The sequence below is a fragment of the Nasonia vitripennis genome, chromosome 1 (assembly GCF_009193385.2).
Source record: "Nasonia vitripennis strain AsymCx chromosome 1, Nvit_psr_1.1, whole genome shotgun sequence".
Lineage (NCBI taxonomy): Eukaryota > Metazoa > Arthropoda > Insecta > Hymenoptera > Pteromalidae > Nasonia > Nasonia vitripennis.
The window spans coordinates 34,934,776-34,960,665 of record NC_045757.1 but is presented as its reverse complement, the minus strand read 5'-3'; the positions used below and the strand labels follow the sequence as shown (position 1 = coordinate 34,960,665).

The window sequence follows — 25,890 nt, the reverse complement described above, 5'->3', positions numbered from 1 at the left end:
TCCATTATACAGTCCTAAACTCTTTTGGGATATTACAATAGTCTCGATTTTATTTCTTCTTTTTTTCTTTTTTTTTTTTTTGTTTGTTTGTTTGTTTGGACGGTTGGCGGAGCAGCTACCTACTCTCTATGTTGTACGGGCGCTGCTCGTCGCCGCGTCGTTTGTTGCAGCAGCTGATCTTCATATTCCCGTATGTGTGTTTGTGCGTGTGTACTACTACATCAGTGAAAAATTGACGAAAGTGCTCATCTAACGGCGATTGCTTGTTACGATTTATTATCGTTTGTTTTTACTACATAAGTGACGATATCCTCCGCTCCGATGTAAGTGTGTGTGTGAAGTGTTACACATAAAAGTGCGCGAGATATATAATAATATATAACACGGCTGATGACGCGACGGAGGAGAGAGTTTTAGTCTCGTTCTTTTTTTTTTGTTTTGGGAAGACGCGTGATTGATTGGGCGGGCGGCGGCGCGCGCGCGCGCGAAGAGCGGACGAGTCCCGCGCAGAATATTTACTTATAACAGTGTTACGTGTGTGTGTGTCTGTGCGCCGATTACAATCTCTCGGCAGCCGCGCGAGTGCGAGAGAGAGAGGGAGGACAGAGATCGACGGATCGGTTGAAATATTGTTACGTGTGTGTGTGTGTGTGTGTAGGGGAGATGAGTCTCTCTCTCTCGATCGATCGCTTTTTGTCGCGTCGATGATAATCGTATCATGCATGCATGCACACTCTTATTATTATATATATATATATATATATATATATATATATATATATATATATATATATATATACTCAGCTGCGTCGTCGTCGTCGTAGTTCGTCGATTATCATGGCTTACGGTTATCGATATACATGTATACCAGTATGCGTGCATGTGTGTGTCTGTGTGTGTGTGTGTGTATTTCATTTTCTTTTATCAATCGTTTGTTTTCTATATATAAGTTAGCTTTTTCCAGCTTTAAATTTATTGAACCGTTTATACGCAACACTTATACCGTACAAGTGTGTGTGTGTGTGTGTGTGGGTGTGTTTACCCTCTCGCTCGTCGTCACATAAAGTACACAGCACGCGCGTCGCTTACTCCTCCTTCCCATGAGTTTCTTACCATCAGGAGTACCTCGTTCGGCTTATTGTTTCACGCACCGCTTTCTCTGTCTCTCCCATCGACGCCACGCACACACTGCACCGCGCCGAGAGAGAGAGCGAGAGAGAGAGAGAGAGAGAGAGAGAGAGAGAGAGAGAGAGAAAGAAGAGCGGAGGAGTATAAGTAATTTCAAAAGGGAAAAAGCGGACGGTCAGTGCACTCGCGCGTGTGCGGCTCGTCTGCTCGGCGCCGGCGAGCTTTTCTGGCCGAGTAAAGCTCACGAGTGAGAGCGAGAGAGCGAAGCTGTATATGTATATATCTATACGCGCGCTCTGGAGAGTAAGTATCGATCGGGGCGCAGTGCGCTATACGCGAGAGACACAGAACAACCGGCTGGACCGTGTGTGCGGCTGAAAAGTCGCCGCCGCGCCACGTGTGGACTCTCTCGCGCAAGCTCTCTTTCTCTCCCTCGCTCTCTCCCTCTCTCTCTCTCTCTCTCTCTCTCTCTCTCTCTCTCTCTCTCTCTCTCGCCCATTATAAATAATCCGCGGTGAGCCTCGATTTATGCGCGCAGCCGCCGCGAGATGTTGATCGAGCGTGATTTGGCACGTGTCTGTGTGTGCTCTCTCTCTCTCTCTCTCTCTATGCTTAACGAAAAAAAGAGGAGAGAGAGAGTCGTTTGGCACCGCGTTAAAAAAGAAGAAGTCTCGAGGAGGGAGAAGCCGCACCTAGAAAATTGGCAGTTCTTTTGGGAGCGAGTTATCCGTTTTTCTTTTTTGGTTTGTTTGTTTCTTCGCAAGCTCCCCCTCCTATCAGTGTGTATGTGTGTCTCTGGTAATCCCCTTCCGCGCCGCTGTGTCCCTCTCTCGCGCTATACGCGTGACTGTGTGCGTGTGTGTGTGTGTCTGAGGCTCGAATGAATCATCATCGCTCTCGCCGTTTTCCTTTTATTTATAACGTATTTATAATCCTATTTATATTTATAATATGTGTGTGTGTGTGTGTGTGTTTTTTGCTTTCATTCGCTGCGGTGGGAAAAGTCAGTGAGTGTCTCTTGGCATTTTTTTATTTTTTCCTCTTTTATTTTGCGCGTGTACAATAATAGGTATATCGTTATTATTAATTTATTTCAAATTTATTTTTATTCATCTTTTTGTCTATGTACGTAAACTTAACGCGAGTATCTCTCTTATAAAATCGGCAGTTCGGGATTTCTGTATTTCTCTTATCTCTTTAATTATTAATTATTATTATTTCTCATTTCGCTCGCTCTCGCTCTCGCTCTGTCTTCTCATCGTCGTCACCTTCTTCTGCTTCTTCCTTTCTTCAATTAATTAACCCCCGGAGCTCGTCGGCTCTCTTTCTCTTTCGCCTCTCTCGCGCTCTACACTCCCTTCGTATCGTCGTTTAATTTAATTTAATTAATTAATTCTTTTTTTTTTTTTTAACTCTTTAAATCTCGACTTTATAGTGCGCGCCGAGCACGCGCGGCGCGACTCTTCTAGCCTTACGTATGAAACCAGATTTATAAAAATACGGTACGCGCTCTGCCGCGGTATTTGGCACTTTTGTCCCTCTCTCATTTATAATCTTCAGCCTCGCTCTCCTCTTCGTCCTGCAGCAGCGTAATAACTCTGCTTAGTCGAGTGTGTGTAACTGTGTGTGCGTGTGTGCAAGCGTATTCTCGTACGTATATGATAGTCCCTCTGCGCGTCGCGACTGGCGAGTTTGCGCGATCGAACGTTTAATGTATATTTTTTTTTTTTTTTTTTTTTTTTTTTTTTTCACCTCGTCTCATCATCGAGGGCTACGTGTACCGTACATACTTTGCTTACGTGCAGTTCATGTAGTCAGTGTGTAGCTGTCTGTCGTAGGAGGAGAGGCATATGCGGCCCCGACGTTGTTGAGGAACTGACGAGGACTCTGTGTGGCGGTGGATTATGTGAGCAGTGTATAACAATATATACTTTTTAGTTGTCCTCGAAGTTCATGTTGAGCAGCATCATCTTCTTCTTGGCGATCTTGCTGTACTTTATGTCGATGGGCTTGGTTGTGTCGTAGAGCGATGGCGCCTGGAGGATAATCAAGGCCGTGCCGACGACGCAGGCCACCGTGAACAGCCAGAGGAAGATCCTGTCGATCACCATCGCCACGTACTTCCAGTCCTCCTCGACCTGTCGGGACAGAATTAAAGCAGAAATCGAGAACGAGTCTCCGTTAGCGCGTATTTTATGCGCGGTCTTACTGAACGCGGACCTCGACTACTCGCGCGTGTATACACAAAGCTCCGTTTCCTGCGAAAAAGCGCAAACAGATCTCGCTCGCGAGAAGAGACACTTTTCACGCTCCAGATGTCTCAGTCCGAGGTCTCAAGAAACGCGCTCGCGTTTAGCGCAGTGCGCAAAACAAGACTAGAATCGCCTGCCCGTCCAGCTGATAAAGCATAAATAAAGCTCGCTCTGGGCTGGAATCAGTATAGCAGAGCGAGCGGAGAGAAGCTCCTCCTACGATGCATATACGTATCTGATCGGCTCTGCGCTCCGAGAAAGAGAGAGAGAGAGAGATATCTGGCGAGCATAACGGAGGGAATTGGCAGCGAGCATCTCCTCCTTCCTTTTCTCCCTCACGTATGCGGCCGCGCGCGCATACGTGCATAAAGTTGTTAAATCGGCCGCGAGGTGCATTTGGCAAAGAGCACCGAATCCTCTCTCTCTCTCTCTCTTTGTCTCTCTCGCTATCCTGTGTGCCGCAGTGCGTTCCCAGATACACACACACACACTTCTCGCTCCTCTCTCACTCAGACGAATAATTTATCCGTCGATGCGAGAGCGAGAGAGAGAGAGAGAGAGACTAGGCTATACAGACACAGAGCGAGGGAGAAGGAAAATTCGAGGCCGCAGCTAATTTCCCGGCCACGCAGCAGCAGCAGCTTAACGACGCGAAATTATTTATCCCTCGGATGCCGGCGTAGTCTCTCTCTCTCTCTCTCTCACTCACTCTCTAACGGGGGTCGGCGCTTTTTGCCGCGCGCACGAAAGATCAATATCGCGCCGCCACATGCCGGCGTAGTGGTGAATCCCGCCCCGGCGCTCCTTTGTCGCCACCACCGTCGTCGTCGTTCCCCGTATATACTCTCCGCTATCAACGACTCGAAAATCGCCCGAGAGAGAGAGAGAGAGAGAGAGAGAGAGTTTTTGCCCTCACGCGAGAGAGATAAGCTACTCTCGTGTACGACGAGATAGATAGATAGAGAGAGAGAGAGAGAGAGCGAGACGATTGAGGCGTATACTAGTAGTATGCGCCGAGGCAGGTGTTAACAGGTGGCGGCTTTTTGCGAGCTGAAGAAGTCGATCGAACGTCGACTCGCGAAGAGAAAGAGATTGATGCGAGCGATCACCACCACGCCCTTCTCCTCCCGATAGACTTCCGGCCTCGCCCCAGCACAGCCCCTCTCCCACGGCGGCGGCGGCGGCGGCGGCGGCGGCGGCGTGACCGGCAACTATCCGATTATCGAGCAAGTTACAACGAGTCGACTCGGCTTTCTCTCCTCTACCATGGAAAATAGATATTAGCGGGTGGAGCGACAGCTGGGCCGGGATGAACTGAATATATATGGTGGATTCGCTCGCTCTCTTTGCGGAAAAAGCGGAGGAGGACAAGCAGAAAGAGAGAGAAAGAGGATGAATCTAATGGAGATTAGATAAGGTCGGATTTATTCGGATCCCTCGGGGGGGGGGAGAGATGGGCTTTTCCATGGCAGAAGAAGAAGAAGAAGAAGAAGAAGAAAAAGGGCGTGGGCGCAAGGTTGCGCGCTCGCGACAATTACATAAACAATGCGCGCGCTCTTTCTCCCGAGATTTATATGCGAGTGGACGAATTAATCGCCGGACTAATGACTTCTCGACTAATTCGCCAGACGACCATCGACGCGGGCAAAGTCGCCGCTTCGTCGGGGAGGGCTCTTAGCTTGATTATTTATGGCGCGGCTTTGTGCACACACGCGAACGAGCGAAGAAAAGGCTCTATACCTGACTCGACCCTAGGTATGAATAGGTATATGCAAGGCTTTTCATACTCACGCTCTCGAACTTGTCCTTGTTCCTGGCGTGCTGCGCGATGAACCTGGCGTCCTCCATGGTCCGTTCGATCTCCCTGAGCATGGGCTTGTCGAAGGTCGGGCTGACCTGGAGGTCGTCGTGAGTGACGTAGGTAGGACTGGCCGGGCCGAAGAGGTCGTCGTCGGCGCCGGGCAGAGGCAGACTCGGCGGCAGCTGCTCGTCCACCGGCACCGAAAAGTCCAACCTGACCGCCTGGCCTGGCAGGTTGAGGCACGGCGGCAGACTCGGCAGTCCCGGCAGCTCGTACTCGCTGTACCTCTTGTCGGCGCAGTACTCGTCGACGTCGTACTTGCCGTCTGTCTCGGGCACGTGGAACACGTCGGTGAGGATGGCCTCGGGCGGCTTGTTCAGGTCGTCGTCGTCGTCCTCGGGCTCGGAGCCGTTGGGCCCGTTCGCCCCGTTACCCTCGTCCTCGTCCTTCTTCGGCCGCTCGATGAACAGGAACTTGGGCAGCACCTCGATGAAGACGACGCGCACCCAGGGCGCCATCTTGTGGGTGACCGGCGAGCGGAAGTTGACGTTGAGGACGGCGATCGTCACGACGACCGAGAGCGTGACGAGGACCATCGTGAAGAGGAGATACTTGCCGAGCAGCGGTACCGTCAGCGAGGTCGACGGTATGATCTCGACGAGCAGGAGGAAGAACACAGTCAGCGAGAGGAGGATCGAGATCGAAAGCGAGACCTTCTCGCCGCTGTGCGAGGGCAGGTAGAACACGAGGACCGAGAGGAATGAGATGCCGACGCAGGGGATTATCAGGTTGACCGTGTAGAAGAGGGTCTTGCGCCTGAGCGTTATGTAGAACATTATGTCGGGGTAGGGCTCCTCGCAGCAGATGTAGAACTTCTCGTTGCGTTTCGCCGGCACCTCCAGGATGTCCCACTCGACCGAGATGTAGTAGTCGGTCAGGTCGATGCCGACGTCGATCTCGTTCGAGTCCTCCGCCTGCAGGAGGTGCCTCAGGTCCACCTTGGCAATCAAACGGGGAGAGTACGTGATTAACTTTTCCATCGAATTAGCGCAGCGAAAGAGGAGAGGAGCGTGCAAGAAGTTGGGAAAAGTGTTGCGAGTCGCGCAAAAAGAAGAGCTGGAACCAACGACGACAAAGAGCTCGCGGAGAGAGTCAGATTTATTCAACTCGGCGCGACTCCGCCGGACGGCCGCGGATTTGCAATTAAATCCAGCGGACGACTAAGCGGACCATTATGGCTTTTAATTACACGCATCCCCTCTTTATACCTCGTATCTCATCTCTCTTTGCGCATAGAGCGTTGTGTGTTCTGTACTTACCGTGTATCCGTCGTACGTCCAGGAACCGAATTTCATGAAGCAGGTCTGCTGGTCGAAGGGAAAGTACTCGACGTCGATCTCGCAGAAGGACTTGTAGATGGCCGGGGGCTTCCACACCACTTTGCCCGTGTGGTGGAGTATCGCCTTGGTCATTATCGTGACCTCGTAGTTGCCGTCCGCACTGGAATCAAGGAAAACAACACACGGGCCTAGTGTTAGTGGGCTCTTTCGCGAAATAATTGAATGAGACGAGCTGTTTAAAAGTTGTTTTTAGAGGAGCCTTTGCCGTTTCCTTCCACGGCCGCCTCCCTCGCGCACACGCGAGATTTATTCCAGCCCACTGCACATCCCTCTCTGGTGCATACGCGAGAGTAGTCTAAGTGCAGGCTGCGTTCAGAGCGATACGATTCTTCGAATCCTCGGTATATAAGCGAGCGCGCTTCTCTCCCTTCTATGTATCTCGTCCGGAAAACGACTCGATTAAAATCTACTGCACCATAAATCGCTCGTTTTTCCTCGCAGAGGGGAGAGAAAAGCTTCCTACAAACTCTCTTTCTCCGACTTTTTATTTCCCGCGAAAACGTATATACGTATAACTTTCTAAAATCGCTTTCTCTCGTTATCGCCTCGCGAAAATCAAGCTCAGCTCTTGGCCGCGTTTTCATCCATCGGAGTAATCTCTCTCTCTCTCTTCGATTCAAACGCACACAGACGGACTATATATATATATATGGCAGTGCGCGCAGCAGACGCATCAATCTCCATTGAAAACATCGGAGTGAAAGGTAAAAGCTCTGCGCGCCTCAGGTACACATTTTCCAGAATAAGAGCGAGCGTAAAAAGGCTTGTAAGCCGGGCATTCATTGAAAGTTAAAGCCGACGCGAGCCCTGAAAGATTTCTTTATGAAATCGCGCGCTCACGTCGGAACTGATCACGTCCGAGGTAAATCACAATAAAGAAGACGACGTGAGCCGCTCTGCGCAGTGTCGTCTTACGGCCGAGATGTCTTGATTAAAGCACACCTATACACACGCGAGTCCGTGCGTCTTCGTACGAGTATATAGAGCGGGTATCGAGTTATGCCGATGGAAGCCCCTCAACGTCCTACGTAGAATTTTCCAGATTAATTTTTCTCTCGCGCACGGTGCAGAGCGACAATTCTCGGAAAGAAAAGTGACACACGCACGCGTATTTATATTTTCTTTAAGAATCCAATTAGTCGGCGGTTAGAGCTCGTTGATTGCCGGATAGGTCGTTGAGAAAGTTAGTTGGGCGCGGCCCTCTGAAGCAGCGGCGTCACTCGACGCGCGCCTGCAGCGCTAACTGCGTTACCCAACTTTAATCGCTGAACCGAGAGAGAGAGAGAGAGAAAGAGTGAGCGCAGCGGCTGCTGCTGCAGAGAAGAAAGGACAGTACTCGGCCGAGCGAACCTGTTGGGGTGAGAGAGACATGTTTATTTCGCTGGTCTGGCTCTCTCTCTTTTTGCCTGATTTATTTTTTGAATTAGCCGCGCGCGCGCCTTTGTTCCGCCTGAATTATCGTATACAGTTTTGAGAAAATATCGAGAGAGAGAGAGAGAGAATGATGAGTGAATTAAAGCCCTCGACGGCATAACAACAACTCGCTTCTACGCGCGGAGCTTTTCCTTTGTCGGCCGCAATAAGTTTCGCCTGCGCTTGCGGAGCCTAAGCCCCAGCGAAACCCAATTTAGTCGCTTATATACACTCGCTCTGCGCTGCAGAGCTCGCCTACTTTCTCCCCCTCCCGCTGCCCTTCTTCTTCTTCTTCTTCTTCTTCTTCTTCTTCTTCTCTGCGTTTCCTTGACTCTAGAGCGTCCTGCGCGAATTTACTCCCTTGTATGCCGTGTATAATACACTGCAGCAACGACACACACACACACACACACTCGACACGAGGTAGTGCACAATTTGCAGCTATCGGATAATCGAGTGCGATAAAAGTGCGCTGACCCACATACTTGCTTTTTCAACCCAAAAACGCCCTTATTGTTTACCCACTTGATGGCCCGTACACACACACACACACACCCACACTCGAGGGTAAAGCACACCGCTGATTATAATCAGAGAGAGAAAACGAAAGCACTGCAGCCGCTAATAGAGCCGAGGGATATTCGTTCGCACGTATGCGCATATTTTAAAAAATTGATGACTCGCGCGCGGAGGAAGGTGTAACAAGAGCATATATAAGGCACGCGTGCGGGCCTGCATTATGTACATCCTCGTCGTCAAGAAGCTCTGCACCGAAATTCGATTGCCCTCGAGCGATGTATATACCATATCCCTTCTGTCGGTATACTATATAAAAAACAAAACAGAGCTTGAGCGAGTCTATACACGAGGAGCTTTTGCATAATGCAGCCGGCCGCGCGAGTATATATTTGTTCTGCACTCGTTTATGACAGGACAGAGCTGGCTAGGAGAAAAGAGCGAGCCGTGGAAAGAAAGGAAGCGCCTCCGGGAGGCTTAACGAGAACGCGAGCTTGCAAGAAAGGATTGAAGGTAAAGCAAGAGGGCCTCTAATGGGCGCCGCGGCAAGTGCTAACTCGCTGCCAGCTATGACCTATTGCCCGCCCCCGCGACCCTTTCACCTTCTTTCCATCCTCGTCGTCGTCGTAGAGTTCACGCCACACCGCGGAGCTTTTTGCCAAGGATATATGTGCGCGTACAAAGTGGAACGGGAGCCGTAATAACGTAAAGCTCGGACGTAATGCGACTTGTTTGGAAAAGAAGCTAAAGCTGCGCGCGGTAATGTTATCGAGGTATTTAGAGCGCTCTCTCGTGTGTATGTACGAGGTATTAAACGGCCCCCCGCCCCTCCCGTGTCGTATTATGTACATTTTCGAATATTAAGCGCGCGTTTACGTGTATTTTAATAAGCCCTGCGTTTGCATTGATTTATCGCAGCGTGCTCGTATTCAGCTTGAATTAAGCCGGCTCTAATAAAGCGTGAAAAAAAAAATATATATAATGTTATTAAATACTCACTTGTTGTAGAGTACGATGTCAGGCAGCCATATGTGCTCGGATGGTACGTGCAGAGTGTCGACGCCCCCGTAGTCGTCCGGGTTCCATTTGAGCTTGTAATCGTTCCACTCCTGAAAGCAGGCCAGGTATAGGGATTAGAAAAAAGTGCATTAGAGAGAGAGAGAGAGAGAGAGAGAGAGAGACGCGCTTGTCAAGCCCAAGAAATCAGGATGAGCAGGAGAGAAAAAATATCTATCAATCAGAGAGATACGTATACCGGGCTCTTTTTGCCCTTTGTCTCGCTCGCTCGCCGTGTTCGCCGAAAGCTCTGTTACTCCGGCGAGAATTGATTAATCGATTCTCCGCTTTAAAAAGCTCGCTACGCTTTGAAGTTTCGCGCGCGCGATTACGGTAATTGACTTTTCGAATTAGCAGTTATCCGCGCGATGAGATTGCTTGCGTGTATATCTATATACTTATATACATCTGGGCCTGTGTGTATATATATATATATATATATATATATATATATATATATATATATATATATATATATATATATATATATATATATATATATATATATATATATATATATATATATATATATGTATATACAGCATCAGAGTAGTGTCGGGGATTAGCCTTTAATGAAGCCCAGGCTAGATCGGAGATCTATTCAATTACAGCAGAGCCGAACTTGACTACTGTTATTCCTGCAGCTCTCTGAGCTTTTTCCGTAAGCTCGCGCGCGCGATGATGATAATGCCCGATAAAATATCATTATCGTTTGAAAGCTGCGGACGAGATGCGCGGCCAGAGCGCAGTCTATTAGGCAACCGCCCCAAACTCCATTTCCCACGAGCAGCACCGCCGATGAAATTGTGTTCCCCAACAGTTCTCTCTCTCTCTCTCTCTCTGTATATATATATTTCACTACTTCTACGCGTGTGTAAGTCGAGTCTACTGTTCTCTCACATGTCGAACGTACATCGCTGACGTTTTTCACTTAGCCGGCGAGGAAAAATTCAATAAGTCCGAGCAAGAGAGAGAGAGAGAGAGCTACGTTTTCTCTCTCATCAATCATAATTTCAGCCAACTTGGCTGTACCATATACCGTATACCTACTATACCGAAGGCGAGTCGGAACTTTTACTTTTCGTCGGATTCTTTTGTTTCGCCCGCTCGCTCGCTCGCGCGATTAATAGCAAGAGAGAGAGAGAGAGTGTGTGTATATACAGCGGCGTTAATTGAAAATCAATATTTATCGGAGCGAAAAAAAAGAGCGAGTTTCGAAAACTGGTTCAACCGGGAGTCCATTAATATTCCGCGCGAGCGGCGACGAATTAAAAGGCGATTTACGAATGTGAATTTATAAAATCGGGCTACGGAGAAATTTCATCTCGCCGAATTACACACACACACACATACGTGCAGCTGCGGAGCGTTAAAATCGGCCGTGAGATTTGCGCCGTTGATGCGCGCAGCCGCCGCGACGGAGAATAACGAACGTGTCCGCTTATCTCGTCAGAGTGTGCGCCGGAGAGAGAGAGAGAGAGAAACCGGGACGACTGATGCTACGTGACTATGTGGAATATATTGTGTGTGTGTGTGTGTGTGTGTGTGCGTGGGTGGGTGCCGCGGCTGAGAGCTGAGATTAAAGGGTTTGCGCGGCTGTTACTACTTATACTGTAAGCGCGTCGCGCGTCTAGCTGTGGTCAATTTCGTGCGAAACTTTTTGCGGAATTTGTAATTGATGCGACGAGAGAGTTTGGGCAATTGCGAGGATTAGTCGGTTATAGAGTCTGAGAGTTGGCGAAGTACGATTGCGCGCGTTTCGTTTTATGTATAACGTTTCGATTCTGAAATTTACCGAAGCTTCAATTTGTTCGTTTAAATATGATCTTCAATGGATTTCATCATAATTAATAAGTCAACGAGTATAGTAACAGTTACAGCGTGAGCGGCCCGAACAAGGCTGTTTCGACTTAGGTAGCCCACCTCTATATCTAGAGTCCACGAGCTGATTCCGATGAGGGATATGAAAAACAGCCCGTGCGCCGCCTATCGGCGCTAGCCAGAAACTAAAAAGTTCTCCGAGCGGCGGTGGTGAGGGGGGGGGGGAAGCAGGCCAGTTCAAAACTGTTGTGTTTTACAGGGCTATAAGGTATCAACCAACAAATTCATCCCAGACGCGAGCTAAAACCCTAATCAAAAATCATCTCCTCTTTCTCTACGGCCACTGCATATTTCAACAGCCCTATATCCCGCGGCTCCACCTCCTCCTCGCTTGCAGAGGCGGACAATATCACGAGCATAGCTATCCAAGGTTGGAAAATTGATATAAAACGAGGGAGAGCAACTGCGTCGCGGTCACTACTCCCCGGAATGAAAAGTAAAGAACACTCGAGAAACATTTGGCACAACTCTCCACAGCTTTCTTCTTCTTCTTCTTCTTCTGGCCTTTCTCACAATGAAGAGCCGGAAGGATAAATACGCTCGATTTATATGAATCCAGCCGGGCAATTGTTCGCGAGACCATCTACACGTATAGCACAGGGCAGAGATAGAAGCAGCTGCAGCTTTCGCGCGGCGTAAAGAATTTAAGGCAATATCTCCTTGTTTGCGGTAGCTTTCGTCGCTTTCTCTCTGCGCTCGCTACTTCTTTTATAATTTAATTGCTCGCCGCGTATATTTCGTTACAGCGAGATTGACTCTCGAGTGTGGAGGAAACATCGCGATGTATATAGCAGCTCTGCGCGTGTGTGTATAGAGATACATCGCAGACGGGATATCGGGTCAATATGTGTGGCGAGATAATGGCCGGTCTTTTCTTATCGGGCGGTCGCACGCCGCCCCCGACCTTTTCTCGGATTTCCCGCTGGGAATTATTATACACACAGAGAGAGAGAGAGAGATTGGAGATTTTTGTTTCCCTCACTATACGGGAAAGAATATTTCTCCTAGACAGATATATCAGTATTAATAGAGCCAACGAACTCGACCTTTCGATATTCGTTCTCTTCTAAAATTACACGCCCGCGTATATACGTAATACGTGTCACTGAATTAAAAAAGCTTAACGCGAGTCGTTACACCGCTCGCGAAACACGTATTATAAAAGCTCAGACTGTTTACTCTTACGGCCGGTCATGCAGCGCTCTCGATTAACTCAGCCGAGTACGTATAAGCGTAGCCGAGAGCTGATGAAAAATTAGCTCGGTGTAGTCGACAACTGGAGCACGAACGCGTTATATACGCTGCGTGATGTATTTTTTTTCTTCTTCTTCGCTCGTTTATTTCTCGCCGAGAGAAATTTCTCGCGCTGTAATTCAATTATACCGAGCGTAATATGCCCGCGAATTTTTTCGCGCGTTTACCTGTATTACGCTCAAAGGGAATCGTATATAGGTATGATATGCGCGCGTCGGAAAATCGAGAGGCGCAACAAAATGACAGCTATAAGGGGGAGGGGGGGGGGAGCATTTTATTATCGGCATCTGTTCCAAGCGCCACATACACGTGTATAGAGAGACGTAGTCGGGTTTACAAGACGAGAAGCAGCAGCAGCTGCTGCTGCGGCGTTGGCGGTAGTACTTTAAAGTCTGGCTGCATCAGAGCGAAGCCCGGCACATTTCTATGAACACGACTTTTCAATCGCGCCGCATAAAGCTCGCGACGGTATACGTATTACTCTCTCTCTCTCTCTCTCTCTCTCTCTCCCTCGGCAAAGGCTACACACCGCAGCGCTGCACATAGTGTAGAGGGCGAGGAAGAATTCGTTCTCTTTCTGGCTTGGTCGACGGCATATTTAACGAGGCCGCCGCCGCCTTGAAATCGAATCGGAAATCAAGCAATAGCTGAATTTTCTGGCGGAGGGACAGGCTGACCTTAATCCGAACAGAGAGAGAGAGAGAGAGAGAGAGAGGAAGGGAGACAATGCGGCGTTTTGCGAATGAAATATTTTTAATGTTTTTCTTGCGGATATATCCGGAAAGAAGGGAGAGGGAGAGAGCTTTGCTCGACTGATTTACGAGCCTATCGATCCGCTCGCTTTTTGCATAATCTTCGCTTTAAAGTAGACTAAGCCGAGTTCGGTCAGACGCGAATGCATCTTTTATAAAAGCCGAGGGATCACGCGAGCGAGAGAGAGAGAGAGAGACTTTTAATCCGATAATAATCATATTCATCGGAATCCCTTCCATTTGCCGCGAGAAGCAGAGGCGCGGAGTATTATATTATATTATCGGAGATGAAAAAGAGCAAACGTTATCGTTGCGGGAATTGAGGAAAAGTAGCTATATGCACACGATGTCAGCTCTTACCTGCTCCACCCAAACGTTCGTTGTCATGATCTGTGCCTTCAGATTCTGAAACAGAGAAGAAGAGAGGATTATATGATAACTCTGCAGCGAGTGGACATTTTCGGAGATATTTGCAGGGGGGGTGGGGGGAGAGCGAGTGAGAGAAACATTTAGTTTATACGCGAGAGCGAGTATATAAGCGCCGCGGTCGATAAAGCGCCCCTGCCGAGGTGTTGCCACGCACGACACCTATATACACTGCCGTCGCGTTGCTCTGGCCTATTCCGGTGCAGTACGTGTACATGCGGGCATCAGAGGTTTCTTGGCTATTCCTCGAATTACCTAAAATCCGCCTTCATAATTCTACTTCTCTCTGCGAGCGATACAGACATACACAGCTGACGACGGCTTTGGTAAAACGTTAAAAATCGCCTCAGCCTCTCTCACTCGCTGCTTTCGTCGCTCTCGGCCTCTTTTCCTCGCTACGCGACGAGAGTAAGTTCCCTTCGCTGCTGCTATTGTATACTCTCGCGGAGGGAGAGCTTTTACGCGCGCGCATTTCGAATATGCGATGACGCGGCGATAAGCGTCGCACGTGTGTAAAAGTAAAAATAAAAATACGATTGGAGGCCTGTTACACCTCTAGAGGCTCGTTAATATCTCTCTCTCTCTCTCTTGACCTTATCGCGCGCGGTTGGCTACAGTCCTGTATACAGCTATAACACGGCGGATTACAGCTTATGAGCCTTGCGCGGTGTGTTCCGCAGGCTTTGCATTATGCACACCTCGCTCAACTTTCCTCGAGTCTATATACATGATACGCTGCGCACATTACGAGATTCTTTCTTTTTCAAACGCTCTGTGTACACACACACACACGTGCAATCGTATAGGACGCACGAGGCGCCTTGACCATAAAAAATCCATAGTCGCCCTGCTCTTTCTCTCGCGGCGGGACGTTCTGGAGCACAATGACCGTGAACCAGTTTGATAAAAGGGGTACTGGCGTGTTATATACACTCGCTCACCGCGGCTCTAAACTTTATTTTAAAACCGCGCGCGCGCGCGCGCCTATGGCGCGACTTTATAGTGCGCGAGAATCGCCGAGCGCTTATATTTTTCTTTTGAAATTTCAAAGGCATATAAGGATGAGAGAGAGAGAGAGGCTTGTTTAACTTATAAGCGACAGGGTTTATACGGAGAGTTTTGAGCGATCGTCTTTGTACGAGGGAGAGAGAAACGGGTAATCGATGCTCGAGAAAAGTCAAGCGCAACGTATAAAGCACCCGGCAAAATGTCTGCGTGCGCGTGTGTTGGCGAGGTAAGACGAATTGTTATTTTACAGAGGATTTATCGGGGAATATTGCTGGCTTTAGCGGTCCTTAGCGCGCTCGCGGCGCCTTTTCAACTGTTGGCAACGATCGATTGCGGGGGAGAGGCTGCCGCGGCGCGAGGCGCAGTTGAGTTGCGCGCGTTTCTCGGACTTAGAAGTACGAAGAATTACCCCGAGATTTTTTTTTGTTTTTTTATTTTCATTTCATTCCCAAGAAACCGGCAAACCCAGCATTCGTACATCTGCAATAGCTATAGCAACGCGCTTGCGTGTACAGCGGCTAAGGCGCAATATCGCTATATATATAGAGGGAGAAGGAGCCGCTGATAAAACGTGCGCAGGCTTATACGCGGGAGTATAGCAACAGCAGCAGCAACGGAAGTGGCGAGAGGGCCGTTTACGCGTATAAAAAGCCTAATGCTATGGAAATTGGATGTCGGCTCGGAGGAAAACAGAGGCCGATGGATATGCGCCCGCGAGAGCGAGCTCACGCCCGGATGCCGGCGCTCTATATACATATACATATACTCTTGCGTATCTTGCGTACGAGCGCGGCGCAATTTTCTCCACACACATATACCACGTGCGTGCTTATACTCGTAGGAGAGTTTGAATCGAATTCCGCTGGAGAGATATCCGCTTATACGCGCGCGCGCGGCCTAGAATTAGGAATTACATTCCGTTTTGCGCGCCGAGGCGATTGTCTCGAAAGTTTAAATTGATTTTTCTAGCGAGCCAGCGAGAGAGACGCATAATCGATGTAGAAAAAAAACAAAGCAGCTCCCCCTCTGCCCCACATACACAGCCTCCGTGGCGTAGTCTATAAGATACGCAGAAAGCCGAAGAAAGTACGGGTATAATTAGGCCTCGGCGCACTTTGATCCCGAGCGCGAAAATGCATGTTTGCGCGTCCTGAGAGAGAGAGAGAGAGAGAGAGAGAGAGAGAGAGAGAGAGAGAGAGAGAGAGAGAGAGAGCGTTTAAGGCGCTGTGTGTGTGTGTGTGTGTACAGGCGGTATAGCGGAGCCATAAAGAAGCCAGGCTGGAGCTCTGCGCCGGATAGATTAAAGAGAAAAATAGCCGCTCGCGCGCATGTGGAACGAGGGGAGAGAGAGATTTATTTACGCCAAGAGTAGCGTTCACGGATTCTTTGACAAATCGAGCGTGGAATCTGCGTCGTAAGAGACGTGTTTTCTCTCTGCTGTATGTGTGTATAGTTCTCGAGGTCGGAGAGAGAGAGAGAGAGAGAGAGAGAACGAGGACAACGCGCCGGCGTGTGTACTCTCGGTACTATACTATACTACGTCCCCTTTTAAACTTCAGACGGAATAAGGAAAACACCGGCGCAACGTCCCTTTCGTCCTATATTCATGTCTCGTGTCGCTAAACGATTTTTGCAGACCGACATTTCACTCTCGAGTATATACATTGGAATTTTTAATTGGGGGAGTACGTACACACAGAGCCGAAAAGGAAAAATATGCGCGAGGAAAAGTGGAAAAAATTGTCTCTCTCGGCGAATGAATAATACACGCGCGGACACGGGATGAAAAATAAAAAAAAAAAAGAGGAGGAAGAAAAGCTCGAACAAAGACAAATTAACCGTCGTCGTCGTCGACGGCGGCGGCGGAGGGAGTAGCAGTAGAAAAGTTTTAATTGCGTCAAGCGTCAACCTGGCGCCTTTGAGCCCTTTTATTCCTCTTCGCGCGCTCGCGCGATCGAAAGAAAGATATTCGCCGGAAGGAAGATCGTGGCACGATGCCACCGAACTTTTATTCTTCCCTCGCTCTGTACATCGTTCCCTCTCTCTCTCTCTCTCTCTCTCTCTCGAGCTTCCAGAGGGCGAAACGGTATAAACTACGTAACGAGGGAACAGCTCTTTTTGTTAATTTATTCCTCGTATATGACTAATTTGACTAAAAGAACACTATATCCAATCATTATACACATCGACGTGTCACATGCAAATAAGGATACATTCTCTCTCTCTCTCTCTCTTTCTCTCGGGGCGTCTCGAAACTTTCTCCGATTCTCCGGCCGAACTTTCGATCAAGTTCCGACAGGCCAACTTGCCGAGTAGAGCTTGCGCGCGTCAGGTTGAAAATTCCAATTCACCGCCCCTCGTTGATTTTTCTCGCTTCGATCTCATCGAATTCATATTCGCACGATTATAAACGCCGTTAGAGAGCAGAGCGCGGCGCATAATCCCCGCGAGAGAGAGAGAGAGAGAGAGCATTACGCAATCGAGTTCCGCCAAGTTCAATATCGGCCCCTATGTTATACATATACAGCACTGCTTCATTGTTTCTCCGTTCGCGAGCGCGAGAGGAATCCATCCATGATTAAAGCTCCCGCACACCTGTCCAACACACCAGCTCGTAGCAGCGCGTCGAGAAAAAGACGAGGAGCTAATTGGACGGAGTGTGTATGCGCAAGCTCCTGTTCCTCTCTCTCTCTCTCTGGAGGTGTATAGGACGTATCGATGGTATTCTCGCAAGAGAGAGACGACGTTATCGGAGCCTCGCACGTATATACACGCGACAAGACAGGACGGCAGAGTGTGTGTATAGCGGCGGCGTTGGTGTATAGGGGGCATCGGTGCGGCGACGGCGGCGTATTAGCGAGTTAACGACGTAATAATACACCGCAGGACAAACCTGCCGCAGCTTGCAGCAGCCGATATATCAAGTGTGCTTCTCTCTCGTCGTCGCGACAAACATCTTTGGCCTCGGAGTAATGGCTGTTGAGGGAGAGCTTGCGGCTTGGCTGCGAGATAAGCGCACACGAGAGCCACTATACACCACTGCGTAGCTCTCTCTCTCTCTCTCTGAAGATGACGACGGGGCTATGCGTATCTGGAGAGTTCAACTTTTTAATGAATATCGCGCGTGTGATGAGCCTGGGGACGCGCCCTGATGCCCCTCTCTCTCTCTCTCTCTCTCTCTCTCTGTTGTTGCGAGAAAGTTATATTAAAGCTCTCCAGCCGCGTATGGTTGTGATAAATTTTCGGAAGCGCGTTTACGATATTTTATTATTCACCATCGAGGAGAGAAAAGGACGTTCACCGGGCGAGCGAGCGTCTTTTTTAGAATTTCATCGGAGAATTAAGCGCAAGCTCGTGCATTAATCGATAAACGCTCCTTTTCGAATCTCCACCGGAATGACGAGTCTCCGCAGCGCTGACTTGGTAATTTAAGTGACGCACGCGCGACGACGAGTCATCGGCCCTCCGCTCGTCTGGAACATCCAATAAGTGCTCGCGCTGCTTCTACACTGTGCAGTCGATAATGGCACACGTGTGTGTGTGTGTATGTGTAAGAGAGCAAGAATAATATCCGTCTGATATGATGATCTCGTTTATTTTTCCCTCCTCCTCCTCCAAACGGATCAAACGCAGCGAATCCAATTACACGCGTGCTCGGAGAGAGAGAGAGAGAGAGGCCGTTTGATTTTCCAGAATTCAACACGCCCGGCACTGCGGCGGCAAATTAAATTCCTCCTTTGAGCTTGCAAAACTTTCTACAGTACGCGTGCGCGCGTTTATACTCGAAAATTTTAAATCGGATGCGTGAGTCTTGGGAAAAAAAAATGAAATGAAGCGTCGGAATTACTCTTGGAAAATCTCGAGCATAGCACAGAGGGAAAATAAGAAGCCGAGCTCTAAGAAAGAGAGAGAGAGAGAGAGAGATTCTGATATGCCGGCATCGGGTCCTGGGAACACGAAAATGCTTTCGCGGAGCCACGCAACATTTCAATAGCTCTTAATTTCGACCTGCCGCAGAGAGTCGGAGCTCTGTCTCTGTGTTATAAGCGTTAACGAGCGTAATAATAACCGAGCACTTCTCTTCCGGTCACGTGTTTCATTTTTTCCCAGCGATTATTCTCTTTTTTGCTTGTAGCGTATAGTCGAGGCTCTTTGCCCTGTGTGATGTAGGGGGCTGAACGAACGCTGTTGTTGTGTTGTTAATCTCGACTTCTCGAGTGGATCATATTATAAATGCGTAATAGGTGCACGGTTTCAAGTTCGCTCTCGAATGCGGTTCGCTTGGTTTTGGAGGAGGGTTTAAGTTAACTGAAAATTTAGGCTGAATTGAAAGTCGTATAAAGTCTATGTTAGCTCGAAAAATATAGGAACGACGAAATTCTCGACTTTTCAAAACGTCCTAATCCACACACGGCGACGACCAACCGCAGATGAAAAAAAAAAAAGAAAAAAAAACACTAGCCTTAATTCTATCTCTCTTTTCTCAGCGAAGCTCTCTTTGGCATTAAACCGAGAAAATCTCCGCGTCTTATTAAGAAAAGCAGCGGCGACGGCGTCGCTCTCGGGGAAATTGGGAAATTCCAAAGAACCCAGTGTACAGTATATACATCCAAGGGCGACGCCTATATACACTTTGCGCAAAAGAAACGATCGGCGAAAGCAGATAAGAGCGAGAAAGAGAGAGAGAGAGAGAGAGAGAACAAAAAAGGCGAAAGAAAGAGCGAGCAACGGAAAATCAGCGGAGACAGCACTTTTCAAGTTTCGCCGTGTAATAACACAAAACCCGGAGAACAAATGATTGGCCGTGGTGAGAGGGGGGGGGGGAGACTCGTCGTCGTCGTTGTCGTCGGGCTAAATCAACAGATAACGATGCCACGTAAACAAACTCTCTCGCGTGTGTATGCTCTGGAAAAAGAGAGAAGCCGCTGCTGCAGCCGAGAGAGAAAAAAAGCTCCTCGCGTATTGACATTACGAAACAAAGCTGCTACACAGCCGAAAGCACGATCGAAAGTGATATCTCCCCCGTCGTTAAAACAGCGCTGCGGATTGAATTTTCCAAGTTTCTCTTCTACGCACGCGCTTCTCTGTAACGAAAAGTCGAATCTGGAAAAAGTAGATTCTCGGACTTTGTTAATTGGAAAGTTTCGTTTTTCCACCGCAAATAACGTTCGCACGAGCGCCTTTGTCCGATACTCGATGGATATACAGGTATACGCGGGGAAAAATTCCGTGTAAACTCTCGGAGCGCAGAATGGAGCGCGGAATCGTAAATCCGAGAGATTATTACCCGGGAAAGCTCGGAAAAATGTTGGCTGCAGCATGTGTGTGTGTGTGCACGGATTAAGCGCTGTGTACCAATATATATATACCTGTATGTACACTACGGCGCGTACACTGCGCATACACGTGTGCAGTTCCGAAGGTCCTTCACGCCGTTATCGATTCGATCGCGCGGCCGTTATATACTCTATATGCCGTGTGTGTGTGTGTGTCGACGCTCTAATGCGCTGAAACGTTCGCCCAATCGAATGATCCCGCGCGCATTCGTGTGATGCTTTCGCGTAATGATATTGGAATTTGGAGGCCTGTAAATATTCAATTAGCCGCTCTCTGCGCCGTATACCTGTGTGCGAAGCTAATAAATAAAAGAGAAACGGCTTATACGTCGATATTTTAAAATGTGCGCGCTGTACTGCTGAATATATATGCATACGCGGAGACGACGATCGCGCGGCGGGAAATTCCAGAGCTCGCCGAGTGTATATAAATCCCCGACGACGAGGGAGATCGGAAATCAATCGGTGGAAATGATTTTCGATTCGTCGGGTATTAACGAAGCGAGTAATTATTACACGCGTTTCTTCCTTTTTCCATACCCTCATCTGCCCGACTCGATCTTTTTCCGCAGCCGGTAACGACTGCCAATTAACACGGACTTTAAACAGCGACGAAGACGTACGATCCTTTTTATACGCGGAGCTTATATATCCTCTATCCGACGACGAAATACATCACGTCCTCTATCCTCTAGTGGGACGTAGCAACGAAATTACCGGGGATCGGATTGCCCTATCTTATCTCATCTCCTACCGCTCCTCTATCTCTTCTTCGCGCCAACTGGAGAAGAAGAAAAATAAGAGACGACGCGATAACGAACTCGTTATAAGCTCTTCCATCTATTTTTCCTTAAAGCTTCGATCTATCGCGTCCGAAGGAATAACAACAATCGTGTACAAACGACCCGCTTCACGTGTGTGTGTGTGTGTGCGCGCGCGAGGCTAAATCACTCGAAAGCTCAGCGCGGCACGGGCACTAGTCGTTAATTACTTCTGAAGGTGAAGGAGAGAGAGCCACTACTCTCGACGTCGTTAATTGCTGCCGTCCAATCGCCACCGCCGCCCCTCCTTATTTGCTCTTCACCAATCATCGGATACCCTTATTCGCTTTCTTTTTCTAGGTGCGAATGGCTCTCTGTGACGGGGACGAGGCTTTGTCGTGAAAAGCCTCTGGAGTTTCATTAAGGTGTCTGGCACCCGACCACGATTTTCTACGAGTTTTTTCAACGGCAGAGTTTCACACAGAGAGATTGGGTTTTACGTTTCTAATGATTGGAAATCTCTCGTGTGGTTGCGGTCGGAGGGTTTCTGGGGATGAGTTCTCGGGGAGGTATTTCTGGGGGGGGGGGGGGGAGAGAGTGATGGATGTAACGGTTTTTCTTTTCCAGAGCGGTTGTCTGGAACGAGCAGTGGGAAATTTTAGAGTGAGGATTTTTAAGAAATTTTTAAGCAGATTCTCCGAATTTTACGCGGATAGAGCAACAGAATCAGCAGGCCCAACAATGCTGTTTCGACATAGCTAGCCCACCTCTATATCTAGAGTCCACGAACCGATTTTCTGATGAAGGGTATATGGAAAAGAGCTTACCACCTATCGTCGCTATACAGAAGCTTGTGGTGAGAGGTGGGGGACAGTAGAGCAGTCCGAAACGGTTACTACTTATTTATCTGACGCGACAATACTGCCTAATGCTAGTAAAGATTTCGTCGTGTCTTACCATCACCCATAGAAAATCGGATGAATCAATCCGAATTCAAAACCAGCCTCGAAGCAAAGAAGGACTATCAAATTAATCTTCCCCGCGCGCATCTATCGAACCGATTGATTTACTCGCAAGCCATCCCCCTATCCCGGTAAGTGCACTTTCTCGAAAAGTTTTTTAAAAAATCGAGAAGAAGAGAAAATTTCCGGGAAATCCCGTAAAAATCGATAGATGCCGTGGCTCAGAGAGTCATCTCTCTCTCTCTCTCTTTCGCAAACGACGACACCGTAATTGATGAGCTCGTATAAACGATGGCCGATTCTCTCTTCTCTCTTTCCTCGCACGCCACGAGTGGAGAATTTGCGGAGCGAGCGAGGGAGAGAGAGGCATAGGTCCGCAGGGAATTTTCCATTAAGCAAGTTCTACCGGGCGATTTGTCCTCGGTCGCAGTTCATTTAATCGGCTTCGTTCGAACTTCGTTCGACTCGCGTGTGCGACTTAGTCGCAAGCTTAACGTGTATAAGGGAGAAAAAGGGTGCTGCATAGCGTATACTCACAACATCGATCAGCTGGGAAAGCCTCAGTCCCATCTTGACAGTGAGACGATCGCTATTGTTGCCGACGGGTCGGATGAGGCGGTTGTAGTTGGATAGCAGATCGTCGTAGAGACGCTTCGCCTCGGGATTGGCCTCGACAGCCGGAAATACAGCAGCCAGACAGGAGACGGCCGTCGCCATTGCGAGAAAACCGCCTAACCTGGACCGCCATCGCCACCAACCTTTCCCACCGCCGTCCGTCCCAGCATCCTTGAGCATCGTACGCCTTGTCCACCCCTGCAATTCATAAAGTTGCCTTTAGATACAAGTATCGGTCACTTTTCTGTCTATATGTATGTTTGTGTGTGTTTCTGTGTGTGTGTGTGTGTGTGTATTCCAGGGCTGCTGTACAACAGGGCTCGATCGACCCCGATCGCGAGGGGCGAGGGAGACGGAAGCGTAATTGCTGGTAAACTTTCGCATCGCCGATCGAGGCCGAGCTTCGGGCCAAATAATTACTGGGGACCAGCCGACTAGATTCCATCTACTCGCTACTAACTTTTTTCTCCTTATCTTCAGTGCGATCGTATGTATATACCTAAAATAAACGGAACGAGCTCCAGCTGCCATAGCAGAAGATAGATAGATAGATAGAGAGAGAGAGAAATAACTAATAAAAATAGGCTCTGCGCGCAGCTGGCAATGAGAACGACCTAGAGAGCAAGTCGAGTGTTGGAATCTGCGCAGAGGAGGAGGGGGGGGGGATGACTATGGCTGCCGCTGCTATTCTCCCTTATCGCGCGCGAAGCTAAATAGATCTGCAGCGACGCGCTGTGGTCATTACCAACGAGCTCTGCACACGCGGCGGCCGTGACTGAGTCTGGGGTCGAGTGAGCTAATTATGTCAAGACTCGGGGATATCGCGTAAGAAGAAGAAGAAGAAGAAGAAGAAGCCTCGGGCGAATTTTCCGAGAGTAGACTCTCTCTCTCTCTCTCTCTCTCTCTCTCTCTAGACAATCGCGAGGCGCACGAGCTATTCTGCTCTGTTATAGCGCTCGAAAGATCGATCACCCCTGCTACGTATAACTGTATGTGCACACTGGACTCTACTCCGACACATCACGACACATGCCTGTGGAGAGACACACACGCGCGAGAGTTTGCGGTTCAATGTCAGTGAGCTATTCGCACGCGATGCGCTATACTGCTGCCGCTCTGATGATGATGTTCATACGAGCGAGTTGGTTTTCGGAAACGTTCCGTACGCTTTTTCAGGGTAATTGAGATATTCGAGTCGAGAGGAAGGAGAGTTAATGCTCCGGAATCCTCAGAGAGAGAGAGAGAGAGAGAGCCGCGCGACCTTGAACCGCAAAAGAGCCATAAATCCTGGGGGGAAAAGTCGAGTAAGGAATAGCGAATCGATGAAGCCCGCGAGAGCGCGGTTAATCAGAGAACGGGCCATCGCTCGAGAAAGTGAGTTTAATAGAAGCAATAATGAGCTGCTGGAAGCGAGAGAGAGAGAGAGAGAAGGACGCATCCATCAATCTGCAGAGCGAGAGGCGGCTTTCTCGACGGTTCGATACTCTCCCCCGACTATATAACCGGCGCAGGAAACAATTACCCGGCCGATGTTAGCCCCCGCGGGGTAATGACATGGACATTGGACATGTAGCCCGACGATGGACGTTCAATTTCTCAATTCGACGCCGTTCTCTCTCTCTCTCTCTCTCTCTCTCTCTCTCTGCGGTTGCACATACCCTATACTCCTCGCGCAGCGCAGTGCAGTTGGCCCCGATCGATTGTTTAAACAAGACGACGCGCGCGCATATATAATCGGATGATCCGAAAAAGCAGAGCGACAGCTCTCTCGAATTGAAACAAAAGAGAACTGAGGCTATGCGCAATGCAGGTGTTTAATCAGTCTTGCTTAGCGTTTTGTTCTGCAGACTGTGCGCAGCTTAGGCGCTAATCGCATTAGAGCTGTTTGTTGCTTGTTTGAAATTCTTTGCAGCTAGCTCGCTGAAAGGACTCGCTAATAAATTGCCTTATAGCCTCTCGCTCGAGCTTCGACAAAGATCCTCCGGAAATCAATTAGAGAGACTCCGACGTACGTACGTACGTACGTACGTGTGCTGGCGGAGAGAAGAGGGACGAATCTAAACAACAGCACATAGTGTACGGAGCAGTGGAGGCGATTAAATAACGAAAGCCGAACTGCAACTGGCCAAGAGAGAGAGAGAGAGAGAGAGAGAGAGTGAGTGAGGGGGAGTTATAGGTGCGAGAAATTCAATGCTCGAGTCGTGATTAATTAAATTCTCCCGGCTCGAGGGCTCCGAGATTAGGTGCCGGCGCTCTCGGGTATCGCGCGCGCGGCAATAGGAGACGTGCGCGGATGAAGAGAGAGAGAGAGAGAGTCGACTGGCTGGAAATTTCAGTAAGAGGATAATTGCGATATTCCGGCTGCCGCGCGCTCTGCTAATCTGTTCGGCCCGGCGATGTGTCCATTCAAAATTAACGCGTGTACGTGTCTCCGTGTGCGTATTTATAAACACCGATGACTCGCCGGAATCATCTCTTCGATCGAGCCAAAGCCGCGACAAAAGCTTTAATTATACACGATCGCGAGTCTCTCTCTCTCTCTCTCAGGGAAGTTACAACACGCCGTGTATTACACAGAGGCGAAGAAAGCTCTCCGCAACTCGGCGTCAAAGTACAGCGAGCGGCGCAGAGCGACAACTGCCGGTCGATAAACTCAAAGACGCGCACCGCAACAACCCTGTGTACTTCCATACGGAGACGAGAGAGAGAGAGAGAGAGAGAGAGAGAGAGAGAAAGCTGATGGAGCTGGAAAGAGCCGGAGCTTAGTCAGTTACCTCGGCGCTATTCACCCCACACTCGCTCTTAATGCCTCGCGCTATAAAGAATATATCACGCGTGCGCTGTATCGCGCGGGTATATCCTATACACATCGCTGCAGCTGCTGCATCATCGAGCCGGCTCTCGAGCCTGTCTGGATGGGCTAGAGAGAGCTGTGTAGTTGACGTCGAGGACGCGCAACACTATGCAGTGTCTCCTTTTTATAACGGCGTGTGGATTATAACGATTATCTCGTTTAGGACTCGATAATACGCGGGCGCATAATATTGGTAATTAGAGAAACGACGCGAGAGTGTGTGTGTAAATTAAGAGGCGCGCTGATGTGATACGCCGCTGCTTTCGTCGAGAGGCGAGAGAGAGAGAGAGAATCGATGGCTGAAGGAGCGACTCGACTACACGCGCTGCACCTGCGTCGCTCTGCTCTCGAGTTTAGTTCAACTGCAAACTCTTTAAACTCAAACTCGCGCGTATACGAGTAGTGTGAGACCGTCGAGGCCAGATGTACACGGCTATGTGTGTGTGTGTGTATGTATAGCTGATATTGACGACGA

At 49.0% G+C, this 25,890-nt stretch overlaps 1 protein-coding gene across 4 annotated transcripts in view; it reads right to left on the bottom strand.

Moving 5' to 3' along the window:
• Positions 1 to 2,250: 2,250 nt before the first annotated feature.
• The window catches only part of nAChRa1 (nicotinic acetylcholine receptor alpha 1 subunit), a 31,000-nt gene continuing 7,360 nt past the window's right edge, over positions 2,251 to 25,890 (bottom strand). The window contains exons 2-8 of one of the 4 annotated variants that reach the window (XR_004228371.2): positions 22,484 to 22,759; positions 13,814 to 13,858; positions 9,510 to 9,619; positions 6,501 to 6,681; positions 5,172 to 6,179; positions 2,919 to 3,266; positions 2,251 to 2,707 (exon numbers count right to left, since the gene is read on the bottom strand). Coding sequence is in view for 2 of the 4 variants with exons in the window: in XM_031933472.2 (XP_031789332.1) it covers positions 3,063 to 3,266; positions 5,172 to 6,179; positions 6,501 to 6,681; positions 9,510 to 9,619; positions 13,814 to 13,858; positions 22,484 to 22,741 (1,806 nt within the window). In the remaining 2 variants the exon portion in view is untranslated. Of the gene's footprint in view, positions 3,267 to 5,171; positions 6,180 to 6,500; positions 6,682 to 9,509; positions 9,620 to 13,813; positions 13,859 to 22,483; positions 22,760 to 25,890 lie in introns of those variants that run through there. The other 3 variants (XR_004228372.2, XM_031933472.2, NM_001247964.1) reach the window with 3 other exon arrangements.